Source organism: Castanea sativa, chromosome 9 (assembly GCF_040712315.1).
Source record: "Castanea sativa cultivar Marrone di Chiusa Pesio chromosome 9, ASM4071231v1".
NCBI lineage: Eukaryota > Viridiplantae > Streptophyta > Magnoliopsida > Fagales > Fagaceae > Castanea > Castanea sativa.
Window position 1 is genome coordinate 38,747,934 of NC_134021.1, and position 16,765 is coordinate 38,764,698.

Below are 16,765 nucleotides of genomic sequence, written 5' to 3' on the forward strand. Positions count from 1 at the left end.
ACAGACGTTGACAATCATGACATATTAACAATAGAATATGTGGATTTAATGTTGTGTTTTGTAAGTCAACTATTACAATTTGGATAGAACCTTAGTATGAAGTAACATAGCTTGGAAAGACAACAAGGTTTTCCTACTTACAATTATCAAACATATTGATTCAACATGTTCGATTAACAAGGTAATGAAATCAAATAGTTTATTGGTCAAAATGGGCAAATGCCATTTTCGCGAAAAAAAAAATAGCATTATGTCCCATTTCCCAAACTAATTAGGGAAATGCCCTTATTTTGAAACTCGATTTTCTCAAAATCAAGTTAAGCCCTATAATAACGTTTTAAGGAGCCTATAGCGGCGTTTTGGAACTCGAGCTTCATGAAATCGAGTTATAGGTAAAAAAAAAAAGAAAAATTTACCTATAACTTGATTTCATGGAGCTCGAGTTACAAAATGCCGTTATAAGTCCTTAAAACGTCGCTACAGGCTCCTTGAAATGTCGCTATAGGGCTTCATAATTTTTTTTTTTAACTCAATTTTGAGAAAATCGAGTTTCAAAAGAGGAGCATTTCCCTTATTAGTTTGGAAAAGGGGGCATTTGCCCTTTTTTTTTTTTTGCAGGAAATGGGCATTTGCCCATTTTCGCCCAAAATGTTATATTTAAAGAGTTGTAGGTTGCACCAGAGAATCTTGCTAAAATTATAGAATTTTGAAACTTTTAAAGGGTGTTCATGATTAATTAGGATAATTTAAAATATAAAATTCTAAAGGCAGTATCATTTTTTAGAGTTCTTAAAATCTTATCACCCATAGTGAGCTAAATAAATTTGATTTTGCTACCTTAAGATAATATTGGAGTATGAGATTAAAGAAGTTAACAAACACATGTAAGTTTTAAGCCTCACTGTGCGGATTAATTTGTTGAAATTATCATGACATAGTTTAAACCCATGAATTAATATTTTTTCGAATATATAATTTACCTTTTTTGTGATTAGGCTACAAATAGGTTGCGTAGAGAAAACACTTTTTGAATAGAGTAAAATAACATGGGATGGTCAATCTCTTCCTTAAAGATTAAGATGAGTCTTTAAGACTTTCCCATAATTCTTTTTTTCCCATATAATAAACATTCAATAAGATTTGAATTCATGACACCCTCTTAATGATGATTATTCTTTATTATCATTAGTTAAGACATTGGTTGATTTTTGGCTATAGTTTGTAGTAGACATCTTCATGTGGTTAGATTTAAAGGATATAATAAAAAATGTTTGGCTATAAGAAATGATATTATGCTTTATCATAAACTACTTTGACACATTTTTTTGGCCCCAACAAGGGTTTTACTTTAACACTACCAAAATATATTATTTTATCTAAAAGGAAAACAAAAAAAATGCCAAAATACAAAATAGAGCTTTTAGTTCTATTATACAAAATAGATATTATTTTATCTACTGAAAGCTTTTAGTTCCTAAAGTTTCAAATGAGTTTTAAGACCAATTATTTTCCAAAATAGAGTTTAAAAAAATTACTATTAATCTTTACAAAAGCCTAGAATAAATCTTTTTTTTTTTTTTTGTATAAGTAATCAAGAATTGAAAGATAAGAGGAAGCTCACATAACAGAGCCTTTTAAAATTATTATTACTGGGTGTGTGTAAGATTCTCACAGTTAATATTGGTTGTAGTACCCTTAACAAGGGGTACCATGACCCATTAATCCCATCATTTATATCTAATAGAAGCCAATTGTTGAAGGTCATGAGTAAAATTCTGGAGCTCAACCTACTCCCAGCTGGAGGGGATGTTGATAAATTGGGCATAACTTACAACTTCGGTACTTAAGTTAGATATACAGATTGAGAAAAATGGTGATGATGCTGCATCTAAGACAATCTCTATGAGTTGCCTTAGATGTCCATGTGTTGGTGTAATAACAAAGTTAGACACATTGAAACAAGTTCTTGGCTAATGGTATTAATCCCAACCAAATGTATGAGTACAATTGCCACTTCATTTATTGCATTTCATCACATATTGATTATATGTTTAGGATAATTGAGGTCAGTTATCAATGCATGTATCTAATTCTTTCTATGTGCCTTGCTGAAGTTAAGAAGAGAAGTGCATACTAGTAGAATTCTCTGCATATACAATCTTTGGATGTACTTCAAAAGCATTCAAAACCTTATTAATTTCATGAACAATGTTGAAAAGTTCAAGATCCACCAAGTGCAAAGGCCTTGCTCATTCCACCAAATCACTAACATTGTTCTACATCCATATTACTTCCATCCAAATTATAACACACAATCATTCCCAAACACTAAGGTTGTGTTTGGATGGCAACATTTGAAATTGGATTTGGATTTGAAATCCATTGATTTAAAATGACTTGATTTGAAATCCCTTGATTTTAAAATTCTTTGTTTGGGTCTTTTTAAACAAAGAAGAATTTGAAATTCATCATTTGAAATTTCATTGTTTGGATACCTAAATTTGGATTTGGATTTGGATTTGGATTTAAGATCAATAAAATATATTTTTAATTATTATTTTTCTTAATCCCTCTGCATTTTGATTTTAGTACTAACATTTTTAATAAATACATGAGGTAATATTAATAATTAAATTGACAAGATAATGACCAAATATCTTAGTGATAGACAACTAGAAAAATATCTTGCCAACTATTGACAACTAAAATTTTTATATCAACTTGAGAGGAAACCCAAATGCATGAATTTCTTCACAACATTCAAAATCTCAAACTAAAAAATTATTCTAAAGTTCATAATAGCTAAAAAGTTATATATCAAGAGAGACAAATTAAATAGTTCAAAATAAGAAAATTACACATATATAATAAATATAAAGTCTCAAATAATACAACGATGCCGAGATTGATATTCCTCAAACATTTCTTTTGTCAAAGTATCTCGAAAGGCTGCCCACTTTTTCATTGAATAGACATATCTCTTCCATCATTGGTCATTTTTGTCTCTATTTATTTTTCAAAACACAAACAATAAGAAACTATAACTAATAAAAAGGTTAGCAAAGAAAATCCATGAAATCACACCAAACAAATTAATGTAATTGCAACTACAAATATGAATAATAAATAATTAACACAAATAAAGGTAAGCAACCCAGTAAATACAAGAGTAACACCTGGTTATATTTAAAAAGAGCTAGCTCCTAAAATTCAGAAGTAATAGGAAATCTAGTAAAGTCAGCTTTCTTTCCAGTAAATTCTAATAAAATCTTCTCCTCCAGTCCACCTATAGTCAAATGAAAGGCTGAAGCATCCCATCTTTCCAGTGTACTAATTATAGTGTTTGATGGCCTTTTTAAAAGAATATAAAGCACAATTAAATCACAATATGGTGTTCTATAGGTCAGTAACTCCCTTCTATATGTAAACTAGCAGGGATTACAATGCTAATGATTGAATATTTGAATTAATGGTATTGGGGATGCAGCCTGTTTCATGATTGAATTTTTTACTAGGTTCTAGTCATGGGCTTCCAAATGTTCTAAAATTATGTGATTGAAGCTCCCAGTTTTTAGATCTATTCAATATTATCACTACAAGTCATCCTTTGAGAAGCACATTTTCTGGGATGACTTCCTAACTTCTGAATTGCAAGAACATTTGCCAAGCATTGCCAATGTACTTTGTGTTTTTCTTCCGTTCTTGAATTTAAACATTGCTAGTCTTTATGCAGGGAACAATGACTAATAAAAATAAATCAGTACAATTGCTTCTTTGTTTTTGTTATAGTTGTGCTTACATACATATTATGTTCTCATCAAGAATCTGTCTTGTTTTAGGGGTCATAAAATAGAATGGTTGATACCTAAACAAGTGTGTATGAGACAGATAACCAAATGTAATATGATGCCCCTCAATTATATTTCAGCATATACAATCATACATTAGTACTTAAATAAAATAGTAGATATCTTCTGGTATTCTTTAAACTGGGCTAAATTGAAATCTTTTGAATTTCTCAAAAATCTAATCAGTAAGAAGCAAAAACATAAATATTGAATAGAAACAAGAAGACTCACCAACTGCACAAATGCTTATTCCCTTTTTTATTTTATTTTTATTTAATTGTCTTCTTTGATTGGAACAAGCCAATAAAATTGTCCCTTAGACCTTAAAAAATTTAATTTCAAGTCCTTGGCCTGCAAACACAAAGAAAGACTTTTACATTAAAAGTCAAGAGCCAGGAGAACATATAAATGCCTATAAAAGAAAAACAGCAGGTGAGCAAAACATAAAAGAATATATCAAAATAGTGATGAAAACAAAATTGGATACTAGAAAAAATAGCTAGTTTTGAGACTACAAAGTTTGAATAAAATGAAAAGGTGCAGCCATGAGTTCTAGGCAAACATCTTAAGCAGAAATATAGTAAAAACATGTCCATGTCGAACTACCAAAAAACCAATCCATGCATAAGATGTCTCACTACTAGAAGCATCGTTGCAAAGTTATTTAAATATTTATCATGTAAATGCAAGAACATAATATAGGACTCACAAGTCTCTTTGCTTAACCCAAAGAGAGTTGAATTTGAAATCCTTTAACTCCCATCAAAAAAAAGAAAAAAAGAAATCCTTTAACAAAAACCAATGGACAAAAATACATACCAATATGAACAGCTTCACTGTAGAAAGTGAAAGAGAGAGCTTGGGAAAATTATATCTTCTCTTTGACGGTAGTCAACTATAAAGAATTTTCCCAAAAACAGATTCTCAAGAAGTAAGGCAGAACTAATTAAACATGAAAGCCATTTGAAAGCAACAAGTACCATTGATATTGCTTCATAGCAGAGTCTCAAAAAAAAGCTTGACTGTGCTTTAGGAATTCAACCATAGGAAATAAAACTAGAGGCACGCATTGCAAACTGTCTATCTCTTGTTAGCCATTTATAAAACTATGAAAAAATTAGTTCCCAATTTCTCTTGGACTTGGATGTTTTCCTTGTAATGTATGTACATCAAAGTAGCTCAAAATCTCATACTAAAAACTCATGCATTAAAATACATTGTTGACAGAGGCATTTCATTAGACAGTTCATTGCATTTCAATTAGACCAACTTTGAACTCTAAAAAAAAAAAAAAAATCCAAAAATTTCTTAACAAAACTAAACCAGCCCATGCTTACCAGTAGATAGAGACCCACATAGAAAAATCCAAAAGAAAACCACACAACCCAAATACAAACAAAATTAGAAAGAAATACCTAAAACAAAATGGTTATCTTTTATATAAGACAGCAAGAGATTATCTAGATCATTCTCATTCATCTAATGAAATTATTTCAAATAAATTGAATTATTTTTTCTCCCTCAAGTTAAAAAGGAACGAAAATTTTCAATTTTTATTAATTTGATTAAAAATACTAGATTTATTTATGACTGAAATTTTATCACACTGAAAAGAAAAACATCATAAAATCTAAAATTGGATGGCATTCATATATTGAAGAGTTCAGAGGTTCTGAAGCGGTAGAAGGTTTCTGTTATAAGTTTATCTACGGGGATTTTAGAGTTTAGGGACAAATGTTTTGTACTAGATATGAAACTTCTCTTTACTACAGTGGATTACTTTTCGGGAATGTTTCTCCCCAGGTTTTTTACTGTGAAACTAGTTTGTTTCATTGGTTTTCTTAGGTCATCATATCTTGTTTTATTTACTATTCCGCTGTACATGATATTGATATTGGTTTGTTTTAACAAGGTTTATTTATAATAAATCTAATTAACAACTTGAGTTTAAAACTTGTTAATTCTATCAACCGCGGTCTAAATTTCCCAACAAGTGATATCAGAGCAGGTGCACTCTGATTGGATTAATTTCCTGAGTGTGATTCTTGACCCTTGTTGTCATGGATCGTGGACAATCTCTTTTGATTCCTCATTTATTTGATGACACTAATTATGTGTACTGAAAAGTTCATATGAAAGTTTTTTTTTCAGGCTCTAAGTGAAAAAGTATGGCAAGCTGTTGAAGTTGTCTAGATTAAGCCAACTTTTTTGTACTATGACTCATAGGTCTCACGATACTATTTTATCTATTGTACTTTTAAAAAAAGTTTTCAATTTTAACAAAATAAGTGAATCCCGAACAAATCCTAAAACTATTATTATTTTACTTGAATTCATAATTCAATATTGCTCAGTCTTCTTCACAGACACAAGCAGCGATACAAATATATATATATATATATATATATATATATATATATAAAAATAAATTTCCCAACCTTAAAGCCTCGCGTTTTTAAAGAGCCCAGAAAAATTTAAGTGAACCCTCGGTTATATAAGTGAATTCCAATTAGGTTTTGTGCTTCCGTTCTTTGCCCTAGCGTAAATCAAAATTCAGAAATCCAAATCAGCCTCAGACGTTGAAGATCAGCCGTTTGTAATCGTCTTTCACCGATCGAACCACTGATGTCTCAACTACTGTTGTCCCAGCGTCTACCGGACGACATCGTATACGAGATCCTCACTTTGTTACCAGCGAAATCCTTAATCCGATTTAGATGTGTTTCTAAATCTTGGTACTGCACAATCACCGACCGCAATTTCATTATGGCTCAGTTTGACCGATCTAAATCATTATTCAATAACAACAGCAACGACAATAACAATGGTTATATGTTGACTATACCCCCATTATACAGAAAAGAATTTTGTACGGCTGTTTACAATAGCGACCGCACATTGACCGAGACTTCTAGATTTCAAGCCCCCTGTTGTTTCGGTGTTGCTGGCTACTGTAGGGGCATGTTCTACTTTGTTCATGAAGCAGAATATAGAGTAGAAAAAGAGAATAACAGAATGTATTTTTGGAATCCAAGCATTAGAAAGTCTAAGAAGGTTCAACTTACTCCCTCGACTATTCGTGATGCAGTTGTTTATGGACTTGCGTATCATTATCAAAACAATGACTACAAGATTCTAAGAATTATTTTTGATCCAATTTTTCATCAAGGAAACTTAAAGCCAAAGCCAGCTGAAGCTGAGATTTACACATTGAGTACCGATTCTTGGAGAAGGGTTGTAATATCTGTGGAGTCCTCAAGTGGGTCTAAACCCATTGAGTCAGTTCATTATGAACGTAAGGGGGACCCTGGCTTTGTATTTTTTAATGGAGCCCTACACTGTATAGCACGTTCTCAGTACCACAACAAATTCATTATGTATTTTGACGTTAATGATGAGAGATTCCGTGAGATATTGCTGCCTCAAAATTACTTAGATGGAATTTTTCCATATTCACAACATCTGGCAGTGTTCAAGGGATTGCTGGCTTTGATTGTTATAGAAGAAAAGAGTAAAATATGCCATATATGGATGATGAAGGAGTATGGTGTGGCAGAGTCTTGGATTAAGAAAAGTGTACCGATGAAAGGAGATTTATGGTTTTTAGGCTTCACATTCAATGGGGAACTTCTGATTCAAAAGTATAACCCCTTTCAGACGCTTAGAATATTTCACCCTGAGAGTTTAAATAATGAGGAAATTCTTGAAAGTCCAGATTATATATTTATGTACACAGATTTTTGGGTGGAGAGCCTACTTTTACTTGATGGGATTTAAATACAAACTTAGCAAGTTGGAGATTCTAGCAAGGTAGTCATCTTTTTGAAATTTATATTGACAACTCATTATGCTATAAGAAATTTCTGTTATTTATGTATTTGCGATTAAATGAATCTGGCATTATATCGTGTTTTCTTTTCTTTCTGTTTGTTCTAGGCCTGCAAGTAATTCTTTGAATGTAGAAAGTATATCTTATTAAACAGAATAGGGTTTCTTTAAGGAGTGGGGACTATGGCTACTATTTGTAAGCTGAATTTGTGTGAGAAATGTTGTGCACATTCTACAACATGGTATGTCACGATGTAACATACATGTATTGCCAACATAATCTCATTTAATTGGTCATAACTTGATGAGTACTAGTTTTGGAATCAAGTTGACAATTAAGATTTGTATTACCTGTTAACTGTTGACACTTGTTGGTACCCTTTTTTGGACACACCATATTTTCATGTATATACCCTTAAAAAAAATTTAATTAATTGCACCCACTCACATATATGCATCTTTGTCAACCACTGAATACTAGAAGAGTTTCTACTAAATGCGTTGAAATAAACACTACCAGCCTTCAGCTAACATGTAATTGGTTGGCGCCCCTTAGCTCCTGCATCAAACCTACTGGCTTGTAGGTTGTCCAAATTTACCATTCTTGTCATGTTCTTTTAAATGATAAGCTCCTACAAAAGTTTCACAATCTGTTAGTCACTCTATACGACTTAGAAAGCATTTGAAACTTTCACTAGTATCATAGCATCATCCAAAGGATTATGATGTAGGATCTGAATTTCGGAAAATACTTCCTATGAATCACTACATTGGAGTAATTTCTTAATAAGGGATCGTACATGTTTGTTTTTTTTTTCTATTGATGTCAATGGTGAAAGATTCCAAGAGACAATGCCTCTTGGCATTTACTTGCTTGGAATCTGTGGAATAATTTGACAATACCATAGAATTCAAGGGATTGCTGGCTTTGGTTAAATTCAGTGAAGCTGAGAAGGAAGTACAGGGAGTGTGATATGCTGCACATATGGTGATAAAGAAGAATGATTGCGTTTAGTCTTGGAATTTACAAATGGTACTACCACTGCATCAAGTTGCATGTTTTTTTATTTTTGCTGTACTGGCAATGGCAAACTTCTAATTAATAGGCGTGCAGGCTCATATTGTGTAAACTCTTAGCATTTGTATGAGTTCAATGTTGGTACCATAAAGCCTATAATCATGCTGTACTTACACATAAGAGCTCTCTTTACAGAGTTTGGCAACTGCAGATTATTTAAATTAGAATAAGAAAACTCAGACGATGGTTCAGTTACAATATATTTTAAGCCAGCTCGGGTAGAATATGTATAGGATGAATTTATTATCTTGGTTGTTTTCCATTCTTTCTTATTGCTCTGTGTTAATATTGCTATTCACATGCTAGAATGTGACTCAAAGTCATGGACAACTAGATTAGCTTAAGCTCTTTGGCTACAGCCTGAATATTAGGAAGACAAAAAAAAAAAAAAAAACATAAAAGCATGGTTGTTTGAAAAAGAAAAGAGAAATATAAGGTGTACATTATAGGGATCCTCTTCTAGCTCCTTAAAATTGGTAGCAATTTTTGGATTGTGGCCAAATTGTTACATAAATAATCAGTTCAAAAAGTTTCAGCCACCTTTTTCAAAACGTGCTAGGTAGCAAATTTTGATTGAAGCTATTTATTCTCCGCGGATGATCATCCAGCCAACATGATTTGGTATTGTTTGCCAAAGCCTGTAGGAAAAATTGTCAAGATCTAAAAGCAGTCTTGGATGTGTCCTCCTTTCAATGAGAACCCTTGATTCCCTGGATAGAATTTGTAAGAATTTCTATGGGGATCAACTGAGGAGAAACTCAAGTATCATCTTGTCGGTCGGAAAAAAATCACAAGGCCTAAGAATGATGGGGGGCTTAGTCCTCCAAGCTGATAAACCCAAAAATTTAGCCTTGTTATCTAAAGTTAAATTGGAGACTAAAGGTTCAAAAGGATATGCCATGGTTCTAAGTAGTAATTATAGGAACCCCCAATCTACCTTGTTCTAGATCATGGACTGCCATAAAGAAGGATTATAGTGTATTCGTTAAGGGAACTAAATGGATGGTTGGATCTAGTTTGATAAATGGCTTGTTGATGGGGCATTACGGAGCATGATTGCTGGACTTCTATCTCCTGGAGAGGAAAAACTGCGGATCAAGGAGGTGGCATATGAAGGCCTTTGGAATTTTAATATTTGCTCAATTGTCGTCCCTATAGACCTGGTGCTCCTATTAATTTTTGTGACTATGATCTTTGTAGTTGATTAGGAGGAACTCTTGTTGCTCTGCTTTATGTCAGGGGTCTCTCTTCTCTTGGAATGTATTCTTTTGTTTAGCAATTTGAAGTCTCAAGATCCATAGATACAGGGTGATCTTTAAACTTGCCCCTAAAAACAATGATTTAGTTAGTGAAGTGAAACACTTGGCTGTAGAGTATTTCTTTTGCGTTGGTCATTCACAACTCACAAGCGTAAGACAAAGCACTTGGTCAGAAATAGATTGAATATTCCTGAGTCAAATTGGCTAATTGACATAAACTCAACATGGCTGGCTCTTCCTTGGGCAACTTGGTTGAGGCAAGTGGTGGTGATATCTGAGACCATGGAGGACTATAGATTATAGGGTACACACAGGCCATTGTTGTAGCTTCTAGTGTAGATATGGAGTTATGGGCCCTTAGATATGGCCTTAAGATGTCTCTTTACTTATATTCGTTGGCTAATAGAAGTTGAGATTGATGTTAATGTGGATGTGGAATGGCATGATGGGCATCCTTCATTCCTTCTAGTTGTATTTCTCTGAAAATCTCTCGTTACGGATTGCAAGTGAAGATTAATCATGCTTCAAAGAAGCTAACTAGCTTGTTGACGCCTTGGCTAGGAAAAATGGTTAGCATGCAGCTAGAGTTTATTTTCCTTTACTATTACAACATGGGTTTGTATTACGAGAGGGTTTGTTCTAAATATGGTTTAAATAATAAATATTAATGAAGTCTTTTAATATATATATATATATATATATATATATATATATATATATATATATTAATTGATGAAGCCAAAAATCACCAATAAGTTGCACACACTCCCAAATCTAAACAATACCTACAAAACGAAAAGAGAAGACCTAACAGAGAGCACCGGTGTGGTGCCGGCCAAAAACCCTCTGAAGGTCAAGTTAGAACATTTTTTCACAACCCTAAAGTACCAGAGTTGAGTCAATAATGCGTACATTGACTTATGAGGGTTTTGAGGTATTTATAGTAGTGTAGGGTTAACATCTATGCCTTGGCCACGAATTCCTTTCCTTCTGGGATAGAACTTCTTCGACTTTGCACGTCCCCTAGAGTTCTTTTCCTTATTGGAGTCTCTTGATTAGGGTTAAGCGTATAACGCAAAAACTCTCTTTACGCTTGCGTGGGGATTAAGCGAAGCCACATCAGACCTAACGTGAGACGCAAGTCAATTTCATTTAGGAATCCTTTGGGGCCAAATCTGGAAAGATCACTACTACATGTCGCTTGCGTTCGTCCGCTGTGGGTTAGTGTTCCTTGGATCCGTCGTCCTTATACCGTCACATCTGTTCAAATAGACCCGTCTTATTCATTTTTATTCCCCTTCATGTATATATATATATATCTAAAATTGATTGAAGCAACATCACCTTTCACTTTAGTACAACATTGACACTACTTTTGTATATACCAGTCACAACATGTTATGTGAATGGTTGTAAAAAATGTATTCACTAAATTTATTGCTTCCCTTTATATTTGTATATATTGATTTGACCATTGGATTTTTTTTACCTGATGGAAAATTGGATGAAAGTAAAGAACATAGTTAAGAACAAAACTTAAAATTGAAAGTTTCCATACTATATTCTTACAATTGAGTCCATTACAGTAGCTAATAGCGTAATATTTGTCTATGGATTATGTATGCAGCAAGCCTTGCCTATAAAGTGTTGACTTATAAGCGTCGTTTGTTCTCTTTCAGGCTTCTCAACAAACTTCATTGGATATTGCGTTTTTGTTAGATGCGATTTGCAAATCATCATTATTTTTTAATCGATTTTATTACAGCTTGTGCAATTTAATGACTCCTTTCTTTATTCTTTTATAGTTAGTAAGACCATCTAAGGTACCATTTTATAGTTTATGCACGTCAAAATCTGATAACTATTTTGATAAAGTGAAAAGAGTGAAGTGATCAATCAAAATCATATACTATGTAGTTAAGTCATAAAATAAAAGTCATGATTGTGTTAAGTGACTATTTTCTATCCGTGCCAATTCCCACACTTATTTTACTCTTTGTAAATAGTTTTTATTAAAATTTTTGATCAATTATGTAATTCCATTACAATTTGGGGTGGTTTCAATATAAACTTCATTTTGTGTCTGTGTACACATATAGACACTCCATTTTCTCTTCATGAAACACTCTAGCATCGATAGTGCGGTGGATTGAACTTATAACCTTTAGTTTACCTCAAGCTTAAAATCAATGTGCCCATTACCCAAGCATCTCTTTGGGGATATATAAACCTTATATTTAAAAAAATTATAATTAGAACCCATTAACTTTTTAAATTGTTTCAATTCACATTTCAATTGAGTCTTTTTAACTAAAAGTAATCTAAATTCAAGTAAGTTGTGTCTAAAACTTATCTAAACATATATTAAAAAAAATTATAAAAAAAATCCTTCCAAGTGTAATTATAAGAGCTTTGGTGCACAAAAATATTCATAATAAAAATTAATATTATATTCATGTCCCAATATTTATCATCATAATGTCATAATTTGAAATAGATAGAACATAATTATATAAGAGATTAACACGGTTTGGTCATTACACTTACATCCAAAACACCAAAACCATAAGCTACATCTTTCATTCACTTGATTTTATAATAGGTAATAATTGAATCAATATTTATAATGGAGATTACATATAAAAATCAGTGATAATCATTACATAAAATGCATATTTATTGCTCCAATCTCAAAATTTTCTCTAGCAATCAATCCTAGTGAAATATACTTTTGAACACATATCATATACCCTGTAATAAAATTTGTGCCATACATGATTTTCTTTGGCAATTAATGTTTTGATCTAGCACTCCATTGTTACATCAACATTTTAATCAAAGTCCAACTACTTTGAGATCAGTTTGGTCCAACCTATTTTACATTATTTTCTTTAGCATATATACCTTCTGTTTATTATTTTTCTATTTTTATTGGACTCATTTAATAATACAACTCCTTTTTTTTGTATATATAATTCGATATTCGGGGGAAAGAAAACCAAATACCATTAGTAATATTATTATTACAAATCCCAAACAGCTTTGGGTACACAAGTGCTTTCTAAGTTGCTAGAGCAATTGGGTTTGAGAGGACTGCAACTAATAAAGTACCAAGAACAAAGAAATCCCATGTAAAACAGAAAAGTAACAACATCCCATCGATTTCTCTCTCTTGTCAATGCTTAATGAACCAATAGTGCCAAGAAGCAACTGAATACAAGAGCCCATTATAACCTGTCATTGAATTGACACATAAGGAAGGCTAAAAATTATTATTGAAACAGGGATTAACCCTGTAAAGATCAAGCAGAGATTTTCCATGCTTTTAAAGAAAATCCAGTACATCAGTACACATAGAAAAGCTTCCAACTTTACTTATAATTAGTCAATGTTTAATCTTTGAGCAACTAACAAAACTATACTTATTCACAAAAGATAAAATAAAAAAAATTCCACAGCTCAAACCAAAACAAAAGAGCAACTCCAAACAATTTCATTTATGATCATTTCACAGGGACATTATTTCCATTTCCCTTACCCCAAAAATTGAAGTCATACGGGAGACCAAAAAAAAAATCCTGGTAGAGTCGATTTTAGAAAATGAACCTTAGCAATAAAAGCAATCAAAAAAAGGAAAGAAGAGCTTCATGCATACCATTCTACTCCACAACTCATCAACCCCATTCGCATACAATCCCTACACCAAATGATACTTTAGAGAACCCAGAACAAACATAACATTCAGCCTAAAGTACCAACAAGCAAATCATATATGGTAGCTAACAAATATCACCTTCATAATTTTTCCTAACTAGGCAGAGAAGCTACATATGAGAGGACCCAAATCCCGTACAACTTTCAGACAGAAGAACGAACCATCAAATCATATATGGGGTAGCTAACAAATCTCTTTATTCAAATCAACTTCCAGATTAGCAAGCATAGGGAATAAAAAAAAGGAAGCTATCACAAAAAGAGAGAGCATACTGCAGGAATATGGTGTTTGCAGGTCAGGACAATGAGAGAGAGAGAGAGAGAGAGAGGTGATTTAGTATACTGACATACTATCATAAATCGATATCAGGGGTTCCCAGGACAATAGGAGGAGAGGATTGTATTGATGTTACTTGAAAAGGCTCTGCTTTATTTGCTAATCAAGGTATTTAGATGGGATTTTATTCAATAGGCTTCCCCTCTGTCATTTATAGCTGTATTTTATTACCCAGTAAGATTCAGGTACTTGGTGTTGAAATGTCATGGTGGACCCCTAATAGAATGAGCCACTTATCGAACATCTTTAAAAATAGTTGTGTTGAATGGACTATTTGTTATCACAGTTCATTCTTTTCTATTTCCTCTGCTTTGGTCGGAATGAGGTTGAAAATTACATACAAGTCACTATATTGGCTTACGTCTATTCTGGTTTGTGTTTGGCCTCGCTACCATACTCCTTTTTGATGAGTAATTGTTTATTTTTAATTTATGGTTCACTGCATTACCATAATCCTAATTCCTAGACCCCAAATTTGTACTGTTTTTCCTGATTCTAGAAGCAATAAATAACACTGTATATAAGGTAATTAGTTGATAAAAGCAAGAAGTAACGTTTCAGTTGGGCGGAACACCTGAAAATAGGGAAAACATTATGCAGAAGATGTTTTACCTTGAAACAAACACAGCCTAAGTACCGATAACTCTGTGTTAAGAATAACAAGTATGGGTCACTGAAAACTTTCTTTTGTTTCCAAGGGATCAAATTTCAATTGTTAACTTGATTCCAAACCCAGTAATCATTATGTTATGATCAATGAAGTAATAGTATGATGGGTAGACTTGCTTTTCATTATTAAATGGACATTACTAGACTGAGCACATAAAGTTGGTTGATAGATAATAGTCACAATGCATAACCTCTAAAGTGATTTTGTCCTTCTACATAGAAGCAATATGATCATGTCTACAACAAAAGGAAAGAAAAACAGCAATAACATAGATACAAAAGCTTCCCAACAGCTTCACTAAATAGAAAAACTGACCTGTCAATTACGCTCATTGAGAAAAACTAAGCTCTCCATGAGATTAGCTGTGTAAATCTCTGGTGCAAGATCTCCAATTCCAATACTTTTCTCATCTGCACTCTTAGGGTCAAATAAAATGAGTTTATGAGGTGAAGATTTCCTAATAACAAGTTCACCACTGCTCGTGCAGCCAAAGAAGTTCTTAACATCCTTCAAATCTACAATGTTCGGAGTCCAAGAGTCAACATCACCATAAACCCCCATCACCCATATGTGGCACTTCTCAATCAATACATGACTGTCGAAAGCAATCAAAGCCAATGATCCCTCCAATACTGCAAGTTGTTCAAGCTTAAAAAATAATCCATTTGAGTAATCCTGTGGCAGTAGTATCTCCCGGAAGTTATCATTATGGAGATCAAAGCACAGAATGAATTTGTGGTCACGAGAATATGCTATAAAGTGCAAAGCTCCGTTAAAAAACAAATGAGGTGGTAGATCAATCCTAGTAATAGGTCCTCTAGATCCATTAAATGAACTTAACTGTCTCCACGAATCGGAACTCAACGTGTAAACCTGGAAGTCAAGCCGGTTTTGTCTAAAGAAACGCCCATATCTTAAAACCTTGAAGTCGAAGTCATTGTTTTGAATATGATAATACCCAAATCCATAACCGAAAGGCTCAAAACTGTCATCAGTAGATGGAATTATCTTAAACTTTCCAATGTTTGGATTCCACAAATATATGTCAAAAACCCAAGTACCATCGATTGGTCGACTATCAGCACTAAATGTATGTACAGTAAATTGCTGAAAAACAAGGCAGAATAAGCCCTTGCAGATGCCAACAATGGTGGCATTAGAAACTGGTACTTTCCACCTGGAAACCTCAGTCAGCGTGTGGTCGCTGATATTGCAAACGGCAGTACACAACATGTCTTGTTCCCTATGTGACCGTGCTTTACATAGTAGATAATCATTGTTTTTGTTGGATAATAATGATTTGACTAGGTTGAGTTTGAAGTGTTTGGTAATGAAATTGGAGCTGGTGATGATGGAGTTATAGTATGTGGAAACGCACCTGAATTGCAGCAGCGTTTTCACTGGCAGCCGAATTAGGATGTTGAATGCAATTTCGTGAGGGAGATCATCCAACTGCGTTGGTATTGTAGCCATCATCATTGATTATACTTATATTTCCATTTTGTATGTATCTATCTGAATAGCAGATTTGGAAATGAGTATCCGAAGGTGAAGGTTTAGGCTTCTGCAAAGTTAACTTTTTTACATATGTATATATACTTGGGGATCGGAATATGTTCTATGAAGGGTTTAGGCTTATTTAAAGCAGGGACTGGGAGAGTTATCCTAGGCAAAATCAACGTTTACATACATACTTTGGTAAAAATTAATTCTTCCATTTGGGTAGTTTACAATTCTTTGGATGAACTACAAAAGCGTTCGAAACCTTTATAATTTCATCAAAAATGTTGAAAAGCTCAAGATCTACCAAGTGCAAAGGCCTGGACCACGCCACCAGGATTATGTCACATAATATGCATACTATTTCTGGAAAATAATAATCTAATAAATCATTATTTTTTTTTAGAAGAATAAATCATTATTTTGTAAGTGCTTGGTACATTTATTTCACAACAAATTCTAGTTAAGGGTCATTCTTAGTGCGTTTAGTTGGAGTCTTGGAGAGAAGGAAATGATGGAAAATTGGTGGGG

At 33.1% G+C, this 16,765-nt stretch overlaps 1 protein-coding gene and 1 pseudogene across 1 annotated transcript; one reads left to right on the plus strand and one right to left on the minus strand.

Annotated features, from left to right (window-relative positions):
• The first annotated feature begins 4,256 nt into the window (after positions 1 to 4,256).
• On the plus strand, positions 4,257 to 7,656 carry LOC142609183 (F-box/kelch-repeat protein At3g23880-like; annotated as a pseudogene).
• A 5,112-nt stretch (positions 7,657 to 12,768) lies between these two features.
• On the minus strand, positions 12,769 to 16,322 carry LOC142611092 (F-box/kelch-repeat protein At3g23880-like). The gene is made up of 2 exons (XM_075783124.1): positions 15,050 to 16,322; positions 12,769 to 13,247 (listed from the first exon to the last, which is right to left on the minus strand). The coding sequence occupies exon 1, from the start codon at positions 16,211 to 16,213 to the stop codon at positions 15,053 to 15,055; it is 1,161 nt and encodes a 386-aa protein (XP_075639239.1). The 5' UTR covers positions 16,214 to 16,322; the 3' UTR covers positions 12,769 to 13,247; positions 15,050 to 15,052.
• Positions 16,323 to 16,765: the final 443 nt, after the last annotated feature.